Source organism: Silurus aristotelis (genome assembly GCF_946808225.1).
Source record: "Silurus aristotelis genome assembly, chromosome: 16".
Lineage (NCBI taxonomy): Eukaryota > Metazoa > Chordata > Actinopteri > Siluriformes > Siluridae > Silurus > Silurus aristotelis.
In genome coordinates, this window is record NC_139589.1 from 19916169 (window position 1) to 19938730 (window position 22562).

The 22562-nt window shown below is 36.1% G+C and overlaps 1 protein-coding gene and 1 long non-coding RNA gene across 3 annotated transcripts in view; one reads left to right on the forward strand and one right to left on the reverse strand.

The window, feature by feature from the left end:
• Positions 1-161: 161 nt before the first annotated feature.
• The window catches only part of scarb2b (scavenger receptor class B, member 2b), a 40130-nt gene continuing 17729 nt past the window's right edge, over positions 162-22562 (forward strand). Inside the window, exons 1-6 of one of the 2 annotated variants that reach the window (XM_083564162.1) lie at positions 162-650; positions 15191-15348; positions 17243-17390; positions 19308-19502; positions 19626-19717; positions 20807-20926. In XM_083564162.1, the coding sequence (XP_083420288.1) occupies positions 525-650; positions 15191-15348; positions 17243-17390; positions 19308-19502; positions 19626-19717; positions 20807-20926 (839 nt within the window). In that variant the 5' untranslated portion in view covers positions 162-524. The remainder of the gene's footprint in view (positions 651-15190; positions 15349-17242; positions 17391-19307; positions 19503-19625; positions 19718-20806; positions 20927-22562) is intronic. The other variant, XM_083564163.1, reaches the window with a different exon arrangement.
• LOC310739430 lies at positions 4343-5010 on the reverse strand. Its single transcript, XR_014537402.1, has 3 exons — positions 4966-5010; positions 4454-4829; positions 4343-4384 (listed from the first exon to the last, which is right to left on the reverse strand). It is a non-coding gene; the product is annotated as an uncharacterized lncRNA (long non-coding RNA).

Below are 22562 nucleotides of genomic sequence, written 5' to 3' on the forward strand. Positions count from 1 at the left end.
CTAATTTAATCAGTCTTAAAGGCTTTCTGGCAACTGTAAAGGAAGTATTCCATGCAATCATGTGGAATGTTCAATCAATTTTTAGAAATCTAATGAAAAAAGTTTGGACCTATCCAATCTGGCAACCCGGGTCAGTTTAGGCCCTGCCTTATCTCACCCGACTCATTCATAGGAACGACAGAGCACGCCTGACTTGCAGACAGCACACTGAAGTCGCACAAACTTCTAAACAAACTCAAACTTAAAGATTTGAGGTTTACCTCTTGGTCTTGTATTCTCACTTGGTCCAGATCCAGATCTGAGTAATTTCCCTGTAACTGTTTCATGAGGAGGAACAGAAACGCAAGTGACTACAAGAACTTCAGCAGACACGTGTTGTTTTAGTCTGAGCAGAGTGAAGATATAAGCGTAGTAGAGAAACAAGCTGCTTTTTAAAGCAGTTCCGAGCTTTTGACTTTTATTTTCTAGTTTATAGTTCCAAAGTTTTCCAAGATCTTTTATTTTTGAGGGTCCTCTTCACTTTGATGATGAAGTGCAAGATCTGTCTTATCTATGCATCTATAGTACTCGGGGCACTTATGATCATAGCAGGCATTGGCATCATGTTAGGTGGAAATTTGCATTCACGAATAGAACAGAAGCTGAAAGGGGTAAGTTTTTGCATGCATCATTTTACAGAACACACCTGCATTCTCTCTGTGGCCTTCTTTTTGAGAATTTGCATGTTAGTCATTTGGCTGAAATGTTCTTCCAATGTTCTTGCAGTTCTTCCATGTGGTTTCTTTATAAGGCAATGGTAACAAATGAATGAAACATTTTAGAAGCTAGAAGAGGTTGGACAGTTCAGATCAGTTCTTCAAAAGTTTCGATATTTGCTGTGATCATTGATTTCTTACGAGGCACACGGCAGTGTCAATATTCAGCTTTTTATCTTCTGCCAGCCGTGAGCAGAAACGTGGTGTGGGGTAATTTTATTGACTTATTCTATTTCATCACTTTCTGGCCAGTTTAATATCCAGCCTCATACACAGAATATAATAGAATATTTACAGTACACAGCATAGCAACATCTTTATTACACACAGTATTTTTTTTATAGTTAAGGGACCTCAGATTCTCAGGTACTTCTCTGGTAGGATGCACTAAAGTTGGTGTAGTGGTCTTGCACAATTGTAGCCTCTGTAGGCAGTTATGCATACAGGGGTCTTGTCTGCTCATCCAAAAGATTACCATGTGCTGAACATGTTTCTACTTGAAAAAATTAAATAAAAAAAAAACACTATCGGAGGTTTGGAAATACATTCACACTTATTCATTATTTAAGTTTAATCGTAGCTCTTAGTTCAGGAGTTAACAAAAATTTGTGATTGGCCAGTTAATTAAAATATCCCGCAAACAAAGGTCCAAATAAGCTACTAACATAACTAAATGACAACAACAGTTACCTTCTAATGCTTAACCATTATTGAATAGTTTGTGTCAATAGATTAGAAAAATCACTTTAAAGTTATATTTTGTTTCGCAGTACAATCTTTCACCTGACCACTTTTGGGCACTAGTTTTTTAGGCACCAATGTTATTCAGAATGTGTTGGACAGGCAGGAAAATTTCACGATTTAAGTTTAAGAGAAGTTTTTTTATAGACAGAAGAGTGAATTGAATAAAAGTATTTTGTATCAGTGACAGAAAATGTCAGAATGTGTACTTGTGGAAATTATGTGATTAATAGACAAAGAATAAGAATAAAACATTGATATCAGTTGCTGGCTGTTCTGTGCCCAATTACAAATTTCTGAAAGAGCTGCACTTAGAGAAATAGAACATTTTTTTAAATCAAACGCAACATCATAAATAAGCATTAGATAAGGGACAGGTCACCAAAGAAAATATATAAAGTATTACCTTATTAATTATAACTTGTAATTTAAACTTACACACATAAGAGCAAACTGTGGGCCTCTTCGAAAGTTTTAATCAAATGGCCGCTACTTGGGGTGAAGGTACTTGAATTTGAAGAATAAATAATTTAATCATTAAAAAAGAGCTACGTAGCAAAATGTTTTCTAAATAGATATTTAGTTTTTTAGTTGTGTAAATGCCAATATTACTCAGTGTCTTTAACCTATACTAGAAATTGATGCAAATGCAGCTAAAGATTTTAATAAGGGCATTAGAGTTACTTTCTTTGGTTTTTGTTGGGGACATTTCCTTTAAAACGAAGGCCACTGTAACTGTAACACCATATCATTGAGAAAGGATTGCCCAGACACATGTCCGTCCGGTCCGTGGCGCAAAAAAGGTTGGGGACCACTGCTCTAGAGGAATGTCTAGCAATGCATAGTATGAAAGATGCAGGTTAAGGCTACATAGTCTAGGGGGTGGGGATTCAGTGGTGATAACCATGGCTGGACCAGTGTGTTTGATTTTCTTGTTCCACCAGAATTTCTGTGGGTTTTTGAGCCTTATTCAGGCAAAACCCAGGATCATGGTGTTCTGGGCCAATGAAATTTGTTGCTAATGGAGTGTGCTGATTTGGCAATGTGCTGAGGGAGATGGCTCAAAAAGTCCACTTGCTACCTGATGCAAGGGAGCCGAATTTAATACAATAAATAATGAGAATTTTGCTCTCATCTGATTATTTGCTCTTCAGGCAAATGATCAATTATACAGTTAAAAAGCTTGTGACTCATTCATTGCAATAGCTACAACTTAAGACACTTGTTGCTAAGGAAATTCATGGAGAGTTATGCAAACTTCATGTGATCTTGTTGGACTCAGACATCCCCCATCATTTGCCAAAATATTTGCTGAATAGAGATTAAGGAATATTTTGAATCTAAGTTTCTTTTACAGTATTTAGTGTGTGATTGGAACAAGGTGTTTGTAATAAAAAAAAAATTCCATTGATTAACAGTATATTTGCTGCTGTGTTTTTTGAAAAGTAGTCTGGTGTGGCCCAGTTTTGTGGGACTGTCTGTCTTTTCTGGGAATTGGAGTTCTTTGTATGCATTTACCTGATTCTGAAAGTGTGCTTTACCCTGCCAAAAATAAAGGACGAAACTATGCACTACTTTTTCTTCAGGCTGAAATCAATGGAATAAATATGTCAAATCAGAAAAGTGTCAAAAGATGAACAAAAAAAGTATATCATTATTAATAAAAATAAATGAATGAATGAATAAAATATTTAATAAATGCTTAATTGACTATGCTTTCATTTGTTCTAAGTTAAATAACATATTCCTTTATACATCCCCCACACAAGACACATTCCCTCAGCACAATCCCTGCAAGAAAACACCACCAGGGTGCCACTAGGAAGAATTGTCGCCATGGCTACAAGGCATTGTATTAGCCAGTATACATTAAATGCTGTGTCCAAGAGGCTTAGACATGAAAATAAACATTAACAAGTGAGCACAAGATAAGAAAAACATGCATTTTTTCGGGAGTTATGTCAGCCAGCACACTACTACTACTACTAAAATATGCACAGCAGCACAAAACCACACGTCTTAGAAAGTTACTTATTGTAACTTAACCGCTTCTTCCATTCACACCACCAGTGGATGGCCACAAAAATACAGAATATATTTTAGCAATACCTGTACACACTATTGCTATGATATTTCCATTAAATATAAAATTAATGCCCTCAATGTCATGTTATTATTCAGAGCTCTTGTGATTGCAGTTTTTCTCAAATGCTAAAACACATTTTACAAACGTTTCTTCCATGTTCCCCAATGTCTAAACACAACACCCTTTTCTAAAGCTACATAAACACAACCACACCTTCCCACTATAAAACTCAAACTTTCACACCAAAAGAGCAGCTTGAAGCTTTTAAAAATGTAAACACTATACACATCATTACACACTACAGCAAAACAATTGAAAACACAATGCTTAATTTGTGAGAAGGTTCTTTGTTTCATAACTGCCAATGCATATTTTTTAAACTTTACAGTAATGGATGTTCTTAGATCTCTGCAGAGGATTAGGCATTTAGATTTGAGAGTTTCATATGAAGAGTATAAATCTATAGTAAATTCTATAGTAAAAAACTCAATGCAAAAACAGAATCTATTGCACACAACAGTACTCTTGAAAACATGATCAGGGTGTGATCATGCCACACACACCACAATCACTGTGCGGCATCATGTCGCTGAGCTGCATCGGGCCACATCACCTCATCCACATCGCAGGCTATATTGTCTCTTGCCAGGCACCGCGGGAAAAACGCCCTGGAATGGCGAATCCATCCTTGGAAGGCCTCCACTGGGATGTCAACAAAGGCCAGCTCCATTGCCCTTAGGAGGTCCTCTCTAGTGTATGGTTGTCTGTCATAAACCTTCCATCTCCATGATGAGAAGAACTCCTCTAAAGGGTTCAGGAAAGGGGAGTAGGGTGGCAGACAGACGTTTAAATGGTGGTTTAAAGTGGTTACTGTTGGTGGTGAACCACTCTCTGATTTGGTTTGTTTTGTGGAAGCGTACATTGTCCCAAATGATCACATAAATTTGATGTGCGGGCCCAGGATGTTGTTGTTGGCGGTCCAGGAGGATGTCTTTTAGCTCCTCTAGAAAGGTGAGGAGACGTTGGGTGTTGTAAGACCCAAGGACAGCATGCTTGTGGACAAGCCCCTCCAAACCCATGGCCGCACAAAGAGTGATATTACCCCCCCGTTGGCCAGGAACCTCAGTGATGGCTCTTTGGCCAATGATGTTACGGCCTTTTTGCCTTCGTTTCTGCAGGTTGAAGCCAGCCTCATCCAGGAAGAGGTACTCATGAGGTCTGGCCATCGTGTTCAACTGTAATATCCTCTGTGAAAATGTGAACGTGCACAGGTGTTCAGAACAACAGTCAATCAGGTAGCACAGTATTGTCCAGAAGTAATGTAGTCCACTGAGCAACACAGTATCTCGACTAACTCTACTGTGAACATGGATGTATACTTACTTGCACATACCCGTAACGTAGGTCTTTGTGTCGTGCAGAGTTGCGTTCAAAGGGAACCCTATAGACCTGTTTCATCCGCATCTTTTGGCACCGGAGAACTTGGTCTATTGTGGCCGTACAGTATACAGTAACAACTGATTTAAAACCAATAGACTACTTTTACAGGCTTGTAAAATTGTATTGTGACAAAGAAAGCAATAGAGTACAATACCTGTTGTGTTGTCTGAATGCCCTGATAATGGTGGCCACGGTGAACCTACTCAGGTTTGGAGGGACTCGTAGTCCTGCTTCAGCCATTGTCATGCCATGGACAATGACATGGTCAATGACTGTTGCTCGCATCTTGTCCGTAATGATGGTGCGAGGTTGTCTTGCTCTCGCTCCTAGACCTTTTCCTCTCCCTTGTTGGCCTGCTCCTCTTCCTCCTCTGATTTGAACTCCTCTTCCACGTTGGCCTGCTCCTCTTCCTCCTCTGATTTGAACTCCTCTTCCTCGTTGGCCTGCTCCTCTTCTTCCACTGATTTGAACTCCTCTTCCTCGTTGGCCTGCTCCTCTTCTTCCATGGCCAGCTCTTCTCCCTCCTCTGACTTGAATTCCTCTTCCCCTGACCTTCATCCATTGTGTTTGTTTGGAATCTTCAGCAAACTGTGCACTCTGAACTTGCTTTTGTACATGTGGTCACAGCATTAGCAACAAGTGTCTTCAATTTTGAGTCGTTGTGTGTAATGAATGACGCCAGGTGTGTTCATTGTGTTCAAATATTGCTGACTGTGGCAAGCATTTTGCATCACATGAGCTTTCATTTGAGAATATGAGCAGAGTTCTTTTGCAACCTGTGTTTTAGGAAAAAAAAATGTGTTAAGATTTATGAGAACGGGGGTTTTGTGTTTTGTGAATTGTGTCTTCATGTAAAATGTGTTTATGATATTGGAAAATAATGACTAGATTTAGTAAATGTGTTTAGACAACTGGTCATTTGGTTTAGAGAATTGGCTTTTGTGTTTTAGCATTTGAGAAAAACTGTAAACTGAAGTAAGCTTTATTGGCTTTATTTTTTTTGTTATGGAACTGACTTTTAAAATGTAAGATTTATTATAAATATCTGGAATCTATTTCTATGCTTAGATTAGCTTATGGAAAATCAAAATTACATGAATGAGACTAACCTTAAAAACTAGTACGACTGGAAAGAAAATCTGTCTCACACTCAAACATTATGCTGACAAAAAAATCATTTTTAATATGGGCATGTTTCATCCCATATACCAGAACTGCTGGGGTGTAAAGAAAGAATACTGAGGTAAAAGGTTGCTTTTTTGTTTACACATGGACTACATGCATACAATTTAAACCTTTGGCATTCTCCATTAGGAACAGTATTTTATGTTACCATTTATCAACATTGCATAAAGAGGGATTATACAAGAAGTCATGTTGTTATAGAAAAATGATATTGTGATAGATTACCACCCTGAAATGCTGTATTTTATTCTTTACATTTTAGGAATTTGTAAATACAATGATCCTTCATGTAAATAACACTATGTGGAATGTTCATTCATTTACATTTACGTTAACTGTTATGGAAAATCCAGGAATTTGTTAAAGCTAATTTGTTAAAGTAATAATCAGTTAACTGTGGATAAACTAATGTGTGCTTGGATTATGCGCATGCTGAATCAGCGCACAAGAAAAACCTGAATGGAAATATTTAAGTTCAGTATGAAGTGTTAAAATTCATTCATTTGGAGTATAGATGATGTGAAGTAGTAGTAGATAATGTGAAGAAACTGAGGAAAAACTTTTTTTAGAATAAAACTTTTATTGGTCCACATGTAGAGATGTGGTTGTGATTGCCTGAGACAGTTTTGATAATCGACAAAACAATATGTCAATAGTCCTTATTTCTCATTCAATCTGCATAAAGCACTGATAGTTACTCTATTCCCATTTCCATGCGCAAGCATTTTCTATCTTTTAATTATGACAATTGTTTAATAAGTAGAAATAGGAATATCTGGATTCTCTTTTTATTCTCATCTTGGTTAAAAGATTTATGAAAAATCTCAAATAAATTGAGCTTTAAGGCTTCATTTTAATGGCAACGTTTTTTTTGTATTACATTGACCGAGATTAACCTTTAAAAACTAGCAAGACCGAAAAAAAGAAATCTGTCTTGCGCTCAGAAATAATGCGGACAAGCCAAAATAATCTCGCGTTTTTGATACGGGCATGGTTTCTGCTTTATAATACATTTTTAAGGTTGTTCAGGCATGTGCTGTTTTAAAGCAAAACTGCTGAGGTTACTGAGTATGTGCACTAGATAATGTGTGTAATGCAGTTTAAGGTAAAAGCTAAATATATACAGTATATAACAAATTAGACTGTATAGGAAAAATACAGAGGCAAAATGTTGCTGTTTTGCTTACACGTGGGATGCACACATACAAGTTGAACCTTTTGAATTTTATTTGACTATTCATTAACATTGCATAAGTAGGAAATATACAACAAGGCATGTTGTTATAGGAAAATAATGGTGTGATCAGTCACCACCTAGCATGTATTTAAAAGTAATAACTATATAACTATAAAAAATACAGAAAGCCCTCATTTTATATAATGGTTACAAGTACTGTATTATTGTTTGGCTTTGGGAAAACTATCATATATTGTTAAAAGAAAATCTAAAAAAATAGAATATGGAATCACTTTATAGGTTTTTGTTTAAGGTAGCCAATCCGAACCTATTTTCTAGGTAACTTGCCTTAGCATATATTGATATTTATGTGCCATTGATTTTGACAAAATGTGTTTTGTATGTATCTGTACATGTGGTTTTCTTTTGTTTTGGTTTTTGTGTTTATATTATTTACTTGTATTTTTATTTAAAACAAATTTTTTTCACTATAAAGTTTAAAAATGACTAAAGATAGTGTTAAAAAAAAACTATGGCATTAGTTTTGGTGTAATAATGAGTGTTAATGTTCAGGTGGCTGACATTCATTTGAAGTAATAATGATGTGAAGAAGTTGTAAATAATGTTGAGAAACTGAGAAAAACATTTATTTAAATAAAAGTCAGTATTATTGGTAAAGATGTAGAGATGTGTGTGCGGTTGCCTGAGACACTTTTGATGATCAGCATAACAATACGTCAATAGTTCTCCTTTCTCATAAAGCACTGACAGTAACTCAATTCCCATTTCCATGTGGAAGCAGTTCCACAACCACACTTACACACTCCCACCCAACCCCCAACTCCCCGCCTCACTTTTCCCACCCAAAAAACACAGACCCTGCACCCCTGCTTCACCGTTTCACACACATCCACACATTTTTTTCACATGCACTCCCTCACACATTTGTTTTCTGTCATTTCAGTGCTTTAATTTGAGAGAAAGGATATTGAAGATAGATAGAAACGTGCAAACAATATTTTCCTGTCATTGTTTACAACAAAATACAAGCGGGGAAACGGGGAGGGGCATCCACATCAAACCTAGACTCAATAGTCTAAAAAAAAAACCCCCACAAAGAAACAACACTATGGCTGTTTCTTTTTTGGGTATAATGTTTGTCTTGGTCTTTAAAGAAAAGTTTTTTCTTCAAAGTCGAATAACCCTTTGATCTTGACCAAAAAATATAAACAAAAAAAACACCACACACAGAGCCACATGTCTTCTCAATACCATCAGATATTCCTATCCTTAAGAGGACATTCAGCTGGTCCTTTTAAAAATATCCCACTAAGACACCACACAGCGTTATATTCCCCACAGTCCTTTAAAAAATGTTCTAAGTTTTACGCTATAAGAAGATTTCATTTACTGCATAAAAGCAAAGTGCAGTAAACAACACATACACAATTGCTTTTCTATCCTTCTAAAGACATCAATTGACACATTTTTATGCAAATAAAATTCTCATTATGATATCTGTATCTATACACCCTGTTTTTGGACATTTTCAACATCCAACTATACTCTTACACTTAACTATCTGTGCTACAATACCAATTTTTTTTGTTCTGTATTCTCAGTGTCCTGCGTATCTGTTGTTCTGTTGTATTTATTGTCGTTGTATCACACTTTTGTGTATTTGCACTTTATGGAATTGTGTGTAGTATTATACAGTGAGGAAAATAAGTATTTGAACACCCTGCTATTTTGCAAGTTCTCCCACTTAGAAATCATGGAGGGGTCTGAAATTGTCATCGTAGGTGCATGTCCACTGTGAGGGACATAATCTAAAAAAAAAAAAATCCAGAAATCACAATATATGATTTTTAAACTATTTATTTGTATGATACAGCTGCAAATAAGTATTTGAACACCTGAGAAAGTCAATGTTAATATTTGGTACAGTAGCCTTTGTTTGCAATTACAGAGGTCAAACGTTTCCTGTAGTTTTTCACCAGGTTTGCACACACTGCAGGTGGGATTTTGGCCCACTCCTCCACACAGATCTTCTCTAGATCAGTCAGGTTTTTGGCCTGTCGCTGAGAAACACGAAGTTTGAGCTCCCTCCAAAGATTCTCTATTGGGTTTAAGTCTGGAGACTGGCTAGGCCATGCCAGAACCTTGATATGCTTCTTACAGAGCCACTCCTTGGTTATCCTGGCTGTGTGCTTCGGGTCATTGTCATGTTGGAAGACCCAGCCTCGACCCATCTTCAATGCTCTAACTGAGGGAAGGAGGTTGTTCCCCAAAATCTCGCAATACATGGCCCCAGTCATCCTCTCCTCAATACAGTGCAGTCGCCCTGTCCCATGTGCAGAAAAACACCCCCAAAGCATGATGCTACCACCCCCATGCTTCACAGTAGGGATGGTGTTCTTGGGATGGTACTCATCATTCTTCTTCCTCCAAACACGTTTAGAGGAATTATGACCCAAAAGTTCTATTTTGGTCTCATCTGACCACATGACTTTCTCCCATGATTCCTCTGGATCATCCAAATGGTCATTCTCAAACCTAAGACGTGCCTGGACATGTGCTGGTTTAAGCAGGGGAACCTTCCGTGCCATGCATGATTTCAAACCATGACGTCTTACTGTATTACCAACAGTAACCTTGGAAACGGTGGTCCCAGCTCTTTTCAGGTCATTGACCAGCTCCTCCCGTGTAGTTCTGGGCTGATTTCTCACCTTCCTTAGGATCATTGAGACCCCACGAGGTGAGATCTTGCATGGAGCCCCAGTCCGAAGGCGATTGACAGTCATGTTAAGCTTCTTCCATTTTCTAATGATTGTTCCAACAGTGGACCTTTTTTCACCAAGCTGCTTGGCAATTTCCCCGTAGCCCTTTCCAGCCTCGTGGAGGTGTACAATTGTGTCTCTAGTGTCTTTGGACAGCTCTTTGGTTTTGGCCATGTTAGTAGTTGGATTCTTACTGATTGTATGGGGTGGACAGGTGTCTTTATGCAGCTAACGACCTCAAACAGGTGCATCTAATTTAGGATAATAAATGTAGTGGAGGTGGACATTTTAAAGGCAGACTAACAGGTCTTTGAGGGTCAGAATTCTAGCTGATAGACAGGTGTTCAAATACTTATTTGCAGCTGTATCATACAAATAAATAGTTTAAAAATCATATATTGTGATTTCTGGATTATTATTTTTTTAGATTATGTCCCTCACAGTGGACATGCACCTACGATGACAATTTCAGACCCCTCCATGATTTCTAAGTGGGAGAACTTGCAAAATAGCAGGGTGTTCAAATACTTATTTTCCTCACTGTATGTTGCCCCATGTAAACCAGTTTGACTTGTTATTTTACTGTACGTTTTTGTTTAAATTTAGCCCATCATGCCTTGGCCAGTGCATGGACAGATCTGTCAACTTGAGTCACATGACTTGGACTCAGTTTTACAAATTTGCTGATTTTTGACATATTTAAATGATTTTGCAGCTGAGTTGTTAAAAAACCACACAAATTCCCATCAAGTTATAAAGTTTGTCTAGAAAATGATAAAAAATTGTTTTAAATGTTTAAAAGGGATTTATATATTTAGTATGCTCTCTGGCCTTAAATTAAAAAAACTATGGCATTAGTTTTGGTGTAATAATGAGTGTTAATGTTCAGGTGGATGACATTCATTTGAAGTAATAATGATGTGAAGAAGTTGAAAATAATGTTAAGAAACTGAGAAAAAAATTTATTTAAATAAAAGTCAGTATTATTGGTAAAGATGTAGAGATGTGTGTGCGGTTGCCTGAGACACTTTTGATGATCAGCATAACAATACGTCAATAGTTCTCCTTTCTCATAAAGCACTGACAGTAACTCAATTCCCATTTCCATGTGGAAGCGGTTCCACAACCACACTTACACACTCCCACCCAACCCCCAACTCCCCGCCCCACTTTTCCCACCCAAAAAACACAGACCCTGCACCCCTGCTTCACCGTTTCACACACATCCACACATTTTTTTCACATGCACTTTGAATGTCAGCCACCTGAACATTAACACTCATTATTACACCAAAACTAATGCCATAGTTTTTTTGATTTAAGGCCAGAGAGCATACTAAATATATAAATCCCTTTTAAACATTTAAAACTGGTTTTTATCACTTTCTAGACAAACTTTATAACTTGATGGGAATTTGTGTGGTTTTTTAAGAACTTAGCTGCAAAATCATTTAAATATGTCGAAAATCAGCAAATTTGTAAAACTGAATCCAAGTCATGTGACTCAAGTTGACAGATCTGTCCATGCACTGGCCAAGGCATGATGGGCTAAATTTAAACAAAAACGTACAGTAAAATAACAAGTCAAACTGGTTTACATGGGGCAACATATAATACTACACACAATTCCATAAAGTGCAAATACACAAAAGTGTGATACAACGACAATAAATACAACAGAACAACAGATAATCAATCAATCAATCAATCAATCAATCAATCAATCAATCAATCAATCAATCAACCAGTCAGTCAGTCAGTCTGTCTGTCTGTCTCTCTGTCGGTCTATTTTCTGCATAAAGGATATCACAATGACAGGTAACATTGACACGTTTCTTTTTTAAACATTGTTATGTAAAGGTAAAATTTATTTAAATAGATATGGACGGATACTTTTATTCAAATGTATTTATTTTTTATATATGCAGATGCAGTGTGCTTTGAGACAATGCCCAATGTTAAAATTGATTTAATTAAACAGATGAAGGCCACAATGAAATAAATGGATTAATCTGATTGGTTGATTAGTTAATGAAATGTTTAGAATGTCCAGTGTTAATTCGTTGCATCAACCAGAGGTAGAGCTGTAACTTAAAATATTCTGACACAAGACAGAAATGTCTTTGGGACAGAGATCTTGTCCTCAGGTGTTTTGAGATTGAATTAGCTGTTTTTATTCTTACTTACTTTATGTCGACAATTTAGATGTAATTGAAACATATCATGTAATTACAATGGGACAAAAAGCACAAATCTTCAAAACAAATGTAAATGCTTTAGCGTATTGTGGTATAAAAGAGAATAAAACACTCGAGGGTGTTCTGTTGGAAAGACAACTTTCAGGAGTGTAATGAACTCCATCACACGCCCACTATCCTGTAACAGCATGTTGTACTTTATTTATACCACAGTGTTGGTGAATTCTGAATTCTGATAAGTGTGTGTTTCATAACAGCAGCTCTGATAGTAGGAGCTGACATAGAATGACTCTTAAAGTACTTACATCACATAATATAAAAAAGACATTATATATATATATATATATATATATATATATATATATATATATATATATATATATATATATATATATATTTATTTATTTATTTATTTATTTATGTTTATCACAATGATAGCTATTGACAACTGAAGAAGATTGGTGGAGAGAAAAGAGAGAGAGAGAGACACCGTGTGTGTGTGTGTGTGTGTGTGTGTGTGTGTGTGTGTGTGTGTGTGTGTATGTGCGTTTGTGTGTGTGGGTAAGTGTGTATGTGTAAATTGATTTTGAAACACTGAAATGGATCAAGGGCAAAGTTTTCTTGGCAAATTGAAATATAGCCACTACATTTTTGAACTGGACAAACATGTCCATGGTGAAACAAACAATAATAAATAATCAAATACAAAGTAAAATACGACAGACAGTAATTAGCTAAATAAAAGCAATGTAGATAAATAAAATAGCAATTCCAGATGGAATTGCCAAAAAATAAAATAAGTCTAATATAAAAAAAAAAGCAGAAACAGTGAAAAAGGCATTTTAAGTGATCTAATCATTAAATGATATCGTTTTCCTTTCCTGAAAGATTAAAGGATAAAAATGAATGCTCACTTTGAATTTTTTGAAAGAAAAGCCTGATTAAAGGAAAACAATTATGCTCTTCCTGCTTCTGATGAATTTAACTGAGCAAATAGACTTCCCTTCTGGACTTTATCACTGTTTGAAGAATTCTGGCAAATTTGGGAAACATTCCAAATGTTTGCATAACTTGTATTTTCTGGTCCGGTTTTTCATTTGTGCGGAAATCTTTAAAAAAGCAGTTTTTTTTTAAACATAAAAATTTATTGTAAACATGTTTGTGCTTAATTTCCTTTAGGATATTTGAAAAACTAATTTTGACTTCACTGAAAATAACAACTGCACTGTTTATTGTATATTAAACATTACTGTTGTATGGCCTATAATCTAGAGAACTCTTCTGTAATGCTGGGATTCAATAAAGGGGCCATTTATTGGCTTTAAATATTTTGTTTGCTGATTAAACCATAACAACGTCGCTGACTCAGTTATGTGTTATTACTCTGCCATTGTGTTGAATCAGAATCTGTTTGCACTTCATATAAGTTCACGTGTTCCATTGTGCATCTACCTTTCTTTGTGTTACTTTATATGTACGTTTCTTTCTTTCTTTCTTTCTTTCTTTCTTTCTTTCTTTCTTTCTTTCTTTCTTTCTTTCTTTCTTTCTTTCTTTCTTTCTTTCTTTCTTTCTTTCTTTCTTTTTTTCACTCTCTATACGTCTCTGTCTCTGTCTCTTTTACTCTTAAATTCTCCATCTATTTTTCTCATCAATCCATTTTCCTGCCCCCTTCTCTCTCTCTCGCCTCATACACATCTATCTATCTATCTATCTATCTATCTATCTATCTATCTATCTATCTATCTATCTATCTATCTATCTATCTATCTATCTATCTATCTATCTATCTGTCTGTCTGTCTGTCTGTCTGTCTGTCTGTCTGTCTGTCTGTCTGTCTGTCTTTTTTACATCTCTCTGTCTATTCTTGGAACTGTCCAATGCGTCTATTCTGTGTACTGTCCAATGCGTCTTCCAGTCTCTGTGAATCTATTGAATAGTGTTTGCCAGCAAGAATTTAGGGACACGTTTGTGAAGGATCTCTTTTTTTTACAAAACAACCCTACTTTGCTTCTGGCATTTTCCATCCGTGGGATTGGAGAAACCTTTTCATGTGTGAGAACTTGTCTCCTGCATGCAAATCTCATCCACACGCTTGCTACAAAACGAAGCTCAGGGGTGCGCTGATTTTCCAGTGCCATGCTGTGTATTTAACGTTCCCAGAAATGTGGATTAGTTGTTGCGTATGCGCATTAAGCTAAAGTGATGTGGACAAAAACATGACAAACATTTCAGCTCTGTGTTATAATGCATCAGTTCTCACTACTGTGCATTGTTTGCTGTAGGTCATGTACATTGTGCTATTGTTGCTATGGGAGACAGCAATGGCAGCTTGGGGTTTGAAAGCACACGAGTCACGTGACTGTCACCAACTAATGTGAAATGTGTATGTGTCTGTATGTGGGGGGTGGGGTGGGGTGGAGTCGGGTTGACAGAGTAAAGGGGACAAGAGGGACACAAGGGAAAGAGACTTAGAGAAGAGAAATCTTTTCAGCTGCCTGGCATACAGTGTAAAAAATTTTAATCACAGTCCCTCGTTGGTGCTTCTTGTACTTTGTAGGTTGTATATGACACATTTTTAACAAAAATCAGGGCTTTTTTGGTAATAATTATTCTAAATAAATCCGTATTTAACTGACATGATCAATACAGCTGGTTCAGTATCTGTTCACTTAAATTATGTAAATAATAAAAAAAAAAAACTGAAACACTACAAATATATAACTTTAATCTTTAATTATGGCAATTTGTGTTTTGTGTGTGTGTGTGTGTGTGTGTGTGTGTGTGTGTGTGTGTGTGTGTGTGTGTGTGTGTGTGTGTGTGTGTTGTAGGAGATAACTCTGACTGAGGGCAGTAAAGTGTTTGGGACATGGAAGGATCCACCACCTCCTGTGTTCATGGAGTTTTTCTTCTTCAATGTCACAAACCCAGATGGATTCTTGACTGGAGAGAAACCAATCCTTACACAAATAGGACCATTCGCTTACAGGTAACACACACACACACACACACACACACACGCACGCACGCACGCACGCACGCACGCACGCACGCAAACAAACACACACACACACACACACACACACACACACACACACACACACACACACACACATTCATAGCACATAGACTACTTTAGACACTAATAATAGAGCTGAAAAGGAGTTGTATGTAAATAAACATATAAAAAAAAGACATTAATAATGAATTAACTGTTTAACTGAAACATTTTAAATGACTTTATACCCTAATTGCATTATTGTCTTTTTTATTTTCATTTGTATTTAATGGCTACTGTATATGCACCAGTGGCAAGCCATGCATTTGATACCTGGGCCTTCAGTGAGGATATACCCAACTTAATCCACCTCTTACTACCACCACTATCTTAATACCACCACTATCACATCAATTTCTCTTCCTTTCTAGCCATAAAAAAGTCTAACTCAGATGTATTCATGTGTGCAGAGCGCTACACGCGTGTTTTGCCAGTCGAACTTGGCTGTAACAGTTTCCCTCTGACCAACCAATCAGAGGACGGAAGCTGACGCTATTCTGTGAGGCGAATATGAAATCTGATTGGTTAAAGAAACAGAGCTATTATTAAGGAGACTATGAAAAAAAGGGCCAGCAGAACATACAGCATGTAAGGCTGTTGTCATGTAGATCTGCACTTATAATTTCAGTAGCGTCTCCTACTATGATATGCTCCAGCCTGCAATATGAAGTTCTCTGAATTTGTATAAGCTCTATTTTGCTTTTAAAGCAAATGAGACTCTGGTAAGCACAGTACAGTTTAAAATAGGTGGAACAACTGGTCTAAATCACTGAGCACTCAGTGTTTGCTCAGGCCAGTGTGTACATATCTAGTGTGTACAGTACATGTTCCAGTTTATTTACAGTCAGTTATTCGAATGAGGCTAATTACACTAAAGCATTGTTTTGTTTCGTCAGATTAATAATTGCAAACGTGAATGCAACCTTTTGCTCAAATTACGCGTAACATATAAGAATAATATATTTGCTAAAACTGAGAAAGAGGCACTTTTAGATGTTTGCAAAATCATTTATTATAAACCTTAAACATTTGCCATGCGCACTCGGTAGGAAAACATACTCTATAGCATTTGTAACTCAGTCTAGGCTTCGGTCAACATGAGACAAAGACAACATGAGACACTAGAAATTTACACAAGGTTGAGCAAAATGGATTGTCTGTATACAAACTCTGAATCCTTCCTGAGTCTTATAATGGGATCAAACAGTACAACAATGAAAATTCATAGATGTTCAGCTGGAAAAACTACTAAATGAACATGTTATGAGCTAATCTTTAGGATATCTTTCCACATTCCAGACCATTGCTAAATACTGACACAGCATCTTCACAACATTAATCTATGCTTTAATTTGTCTGCATGATTTACTGGGTAAAAACATTCTGAAGTTCTGATCAGTTAAAGTGCATAAATCAATTTTGCTGGTAAAGCAGTTGTATTTATTTTAAAGGCTAAATGCAATTCAGTAAAGTATTTACTGCCTTTAGTGCCATAATTGATTTAAACCCTATGGGCAGGCCCTGTTTTGTTATTTACATTGTAACAGCTCCTTTATGTATATTGAGTCATAGTAAATATTTTTGGTATACTGTAGTATCATGTTTGTAAAAGGATTTGTAATCCCTGTTTTTATGTAAGTAATTTATGGAATCTGTGGTTTTACAGACATTGATGTAATTAGGCAGCTTGCATTTATTTGACAGCATGGTTTGTTCAAGCTGATTTATATCGCATAACTGTGGTAGTGGTGTAATTCTTAAAACATCAAATTTATAGTAGTGGATGAAAATATCACGTCAAACTCACTGTCTTGTATTTATTTAGGGAGTACAGACCCAAGGAGAATGTCACCTTTGTGGAAAATGGAACCAAAGTTTCTGCTCTGACCCGAAAAACCTTTGTGTTCGTCCCTGAAATGTCAGCTGGTGACCCGGCAGTGGATCTCGTAACTACTGTTAACATCCCAGCCATTGTAAGTTATATCAAATGACTTATGTTCAGTGATATTAAGAGCATCATTTGACAGCTGACTTAAATAATCTTCACATGCCTTTTTTTCTTGGGTTAGAAGTTGTCAATATCCATGCAATTATGGGCTTTTAGTGATGAAAGATTAAAATGGGTGAATTCTGCATTTCGATTCAGAAATATCAAGTAATAATGAGTCTGGTCGTCTGAACTTTTGTAACTTTGCACAATCTTTCCCTCTGCTGTCAGTTGCCACATCTTGGATGAGCGTAAGAGCTCGAGATTACAACACTATTACACAGAATGACACCGTCATACTAAATTGTTCAGTAATGACGACTAAATGGTGGTGAATATGGCAGCATGTCAGTAAAAAAGAGAAGAAATTGAGATTCTAGAAAAGATATTGGCTGATGTTGATCAGCCCATAAACATGCCTACAGCAGTAATTTGGAATGCCACTAGCGTTGAAATAGGCATGATGTAAATGTACATAATATTATTGCAAAAAACACATTACGTCCAGGAAACCTGATCAGCAGCAGGTAGCTTTACTGAAACCATGGGAGAGACAGAGAACAGAGTGTTCGGCATGTGTCTTGTTTGTCTGCGCTCTTGTGTCCTATCACGAAATTAGATAACAGTAGGAACATTTGAGGGTAAAGTAGACCTCCTAGGAATATTTTGTTGTTGTTGGTAATGTTGATTTTTTACTCAGACAGTGGGAAATTTCTTCATTTAAAGCAATCAGTGTTTTTGAGATTACCCTACTCAAATAACATCCTGTCCTTTATACAGCCGTCTTTAAACTAGCACTAGTTTAAAGTCACCAAGTTTTCAGAGTTTAAATTTGGAGACATTTCAACATGAGTCGGATTTATTTATTGTTAAGGCTTGGCGGTTTCTAACAAATCTGTTTAAAGATATTCTAAACTTCCTGAATAAATTATTGAATAGTTGCACTGCAATTGCAGCATTGTTTGGCATTGAATGTCATCCTCTTAAAAAGAAAAGAGGTGAAGAGTGAAGTGAAGTTATATGCATGTGATATGCAATATTGTCAAAAACGTCATGGGGTTATCATAACCATAATCCCAAAGTATTTCATTCCTCTTGTACACTAGCAATTTGCCAACAGTTACAATTAAATTATTTTGCTATAGGATGCATTATGTATTTTGATCTATTTATTAACATCAGGTTCCATGGTGGTCTAGTGGTTAGGATGCGGCGCTCTCACCGCCGCGGCCCAGTTTTTATTCCCGGTCAGGGAACCAAACCCAGCCATTAGGGTTGCACAAGCCAGTACACTCTTAGTGCAGGTCCCAAGCCTGGATAAATGGGAAGGGGTTGAATTAGGAAGGGAATCCAGCGTAAATATGTGCCAAATCGAACATGCAGATCACGAATACGGATGATCCGCTGTGGCGACCCCTAATAGGAGAAGCCGAAAGAAAATATATCTATTTATGAACATTGGTGAAATAAGTTCTTCACTGATATTGCATTCTGTGTAGTCTATCATGTATGTTGTACTCACAGCCTCTCTCTGTTAAAAAGAAAGAGCTTGTAATATTACCAATAAACTGGCAAGTCCTTACCTACCATTACTGACCCTGACACTGGAGACTCCTTCTGTAAACTTTAGATACACTTCTCCTTACATAATGCTTTTCCATGTAAATAAAGTTTACAAGCAAGAAATTATGCTTTAGATTATGTTTTCTTTATGCAAATCTCATTTATTACAGCATTACTGGACGTTTTGCGAGAGTATTAAACTTTTGAGATACAGTTGGCATTGCTGGTATAGAACATTTATCCAAATTGAAACAGCATGTAGAAAGTGCATTCAGCGCAGAGTGTCACTTAAAAAAAAAGTGATTCATCGCTACACTGTCTTTCTGTCTCTTTTCTCCAGGCTGTGATGAATAAACTAAAGGATGTTAGTTTTTGGGTCAGATCACCCATTGCCATGTTCATGACTTCAATTAAAACTGGAGTGTTCATGACGCAAACCGTGCATGATTTGCTGTGGGGCTATAAGGATCCCCTGCTCTCTCGTATGAGTGCAATCAAACCCGAGGTGGATGAGAACTTTGGCCTTATGCTATACGTATGTATCACTCGCTCTCTCATTTACTCATCTATTTTAAAGTCTATTAAAGACCATGGTAAATAGCATGTGGTTATTTGTTCATTCATTCAATTGAAACAGACGTTTGTTTTTTTATCACAGAAAAACGGAAGTGACGATGGCGAGTTTGTTTACTACACCGGAGAAGATAACTATTTGGATTACGGCCGCATTCACACCTGGAAGGGTGAAAAGTAATGAAGACTTTTCATCTCCACCCATTTTTACTAACATGGCAGGACAATAGAGGGAAGAAAGAGTAGAAAGCTTTTAGTAGAGACTTGATTGGAGTTAGGGACTTGAAAAGTAACCAATGATGGTCCTGTCTTGGATCAGGGTTATTCTTAGCATGCTGAAGTTGACTATTTTCCAAATAACAGCGAGTTCTAGTGTATTATATTACCCTTGTACTACAGCAATTTCAAACCCATTTAGAATGTTTAACCTGCAGAAGTACAGCACGACACATTACACTTTTGATCCATTTACAGAAAATGTCCACAAATGTTAGTTCATGTTACTTCCTTTAAAAGGAACTTTTAAACATTGTTCCCTCCTCAGATCCTACCACTGCAAAGAACTCATACTGAACTCTCTGCAGATCCTACCACTGCAAAGAACTCATACTGAACTCTCTGCAGATCCTACCACTGCAAAGAACTCATACTGAACTCTCTGCAGATCCTACCACTGCAAAGAACTCATACTGAACTCTCTGCAGATCCTACCACTGCAAAGAACTCATACTGAACTCTCTGCAGATCCTACCACTGCAAAGAACTCATACTGAACTCTCTGCAGTTCCTACCACTCCAAAGAACTCATACTGAACTCTCCTTCAATACATTTCTAACATCTCTATATATAATTTATTAATATTATTATTATTAGCCTTAGATTAGGTTGAGTATCCGGTATACAAGACAGCCAGTTGCTAGAAAACATATTAGAATAAACAGATTCATTCTGCTGTTAGATGTAATTATTCAGCACCTTCTGGCCAAGCAGATTTGAGATAATCTGTGTAATAATGATGATGTATCATCCATATACCTTAAACCAGTGGTGCTGTTGATTGGATGCAGCATCCCAGTTTATACATTTTTTAATATGTCAAATCAAATCATTAATGGAAGTCAAGCATGTTTTAAAGATGTATTTAAAAAGAAGAGCCAAACATCATGTACGTAATTAATAGATCGAAACAGAATTTACCTTGAAAACAATGAAGAGATATTATTTGAGGAAAGTTGATATAAATTGATATATACTGTATTGTTCAGGTTGCTGTCTTTGTGGGCCACCAACCAGAGCAACATGATTAATGGTTCAGATGGTAGTGCTTTCCACCCATTCCTGACTAAAGAGGAGCGTTTGGATGTATTCACTGCAGATCTGTGCAGGTAAAGTAGTTCATCATTACATTCATCACACCTTATCCACTACACATCTTTTTTTTATTCATTATCTCAGAGGGAAAATGTATACACTTAAAACTGGGACATTATCTTAGCAGCCACTTTCTTAGGAACATTGGAAAAAATATAAAAATCAAATGAACATTATACTGTTTTGAGTTTCACACACAGGTGTCTGTTTTTACATACGCTGTTTACACAGAATGTGTGAGAGTTCCACTCATTTCAGCCAAAAACAGGACTCAGAGGCTAGCATGTTTAGGTTATTCTGTGCTTATCATAACTACAAATCCTTGTTTATGACTAACACAAGTAGAAACTGTGGTGGTCTTTTGCTGTTATGTACTATCTACATCAAGGGGAAGGTGTAGCCCAGTGGTTAAGATGTTGGGCTTCTGATTCAGATTCAGTTCAGATCCCAGCACCACTAAGCCGCCACTTTTGGGCAAGTTTGAGCAAAGCCCTTAACTCTTGTATGGAAAAGATAACTGTAAGGCACTCTGGATAAGGGTATCTGCTAAATACTGTAAATGTAAGGTCTGATATGTTTTACATTCTGTTGTGTTTTTCTGCTCACCATTTGTAAAGAGTGTTTTACAAATTTGAGCCACTATAGACTCCCAGCTCAGAACAATCTGGTCATTATCCTCTGAACTCTGATCAACAGTGTTTAGATTATGCTTATAGGTTTTTTTTTTTTTTTTTCACCTTATTTTGTTTAAACCATAGAGAATGATGTGTATAAAAATACCAGAATTTTTAACTAAAATATATAAGAATCTAATAATAATAATAATAATAATAATAATAATAATTATTATTATTATTATTATTATAAATATAATATAATAATTTTTTATTGTTGACATTCTATTTAAAAGGTAACAGTGAAAGTGTGTGTTATCAATAATCAACAATAAAAAATAATAATTATATTATATATAATAATAATAATGATTATTATTATTATTATTATTATTATTAGCTTGATAAGAATAAAAACAATCAACAATAAAAAATAATTATATATATATATATATATATATATATATATATATATATATATATATATATATATATATATATATATATATATATATATATATATATATATATATATATATATATATATATATATATATTATAATTATAATTATAATTATTTATTGTTGAAATTCTATTTAAAAGGTAACACTTGGTAGTGGTGGAAGTGTGTGTTCATGTGACCACATTCTGTTTCGGAAGTGTTGTATTGTTTGTTTAGATTTTATTATTTTTTTAAAGCAGCTTTTATCTCGTGACAGTAAATGCTCTCCACACTAAACACATCCTCTCTTTTGTGGGGTCGGATGTTCCAGTTGCCGCAGTGGAATTCATTTGAGGGAAGGGACTTGGGACTTGGGAAAAGTGCAGTTCTCTTTTTTTTTTTTTTTTTTTTGCCTGTGCATTGTGCAAGATTTACTTGTTTCTTTCTTAATACTTTTTTCTAACCATAAGCAAACAAATGGTGGGAGATTTAACATTTATCCCTCTTGAAACTATTAATGTAAGAAGTGTCAGTGTGTTGAGGTTAACGTGGTCAATGCGAAGGTTATCATCAGCTCTTCTGCAATGGGTTTTT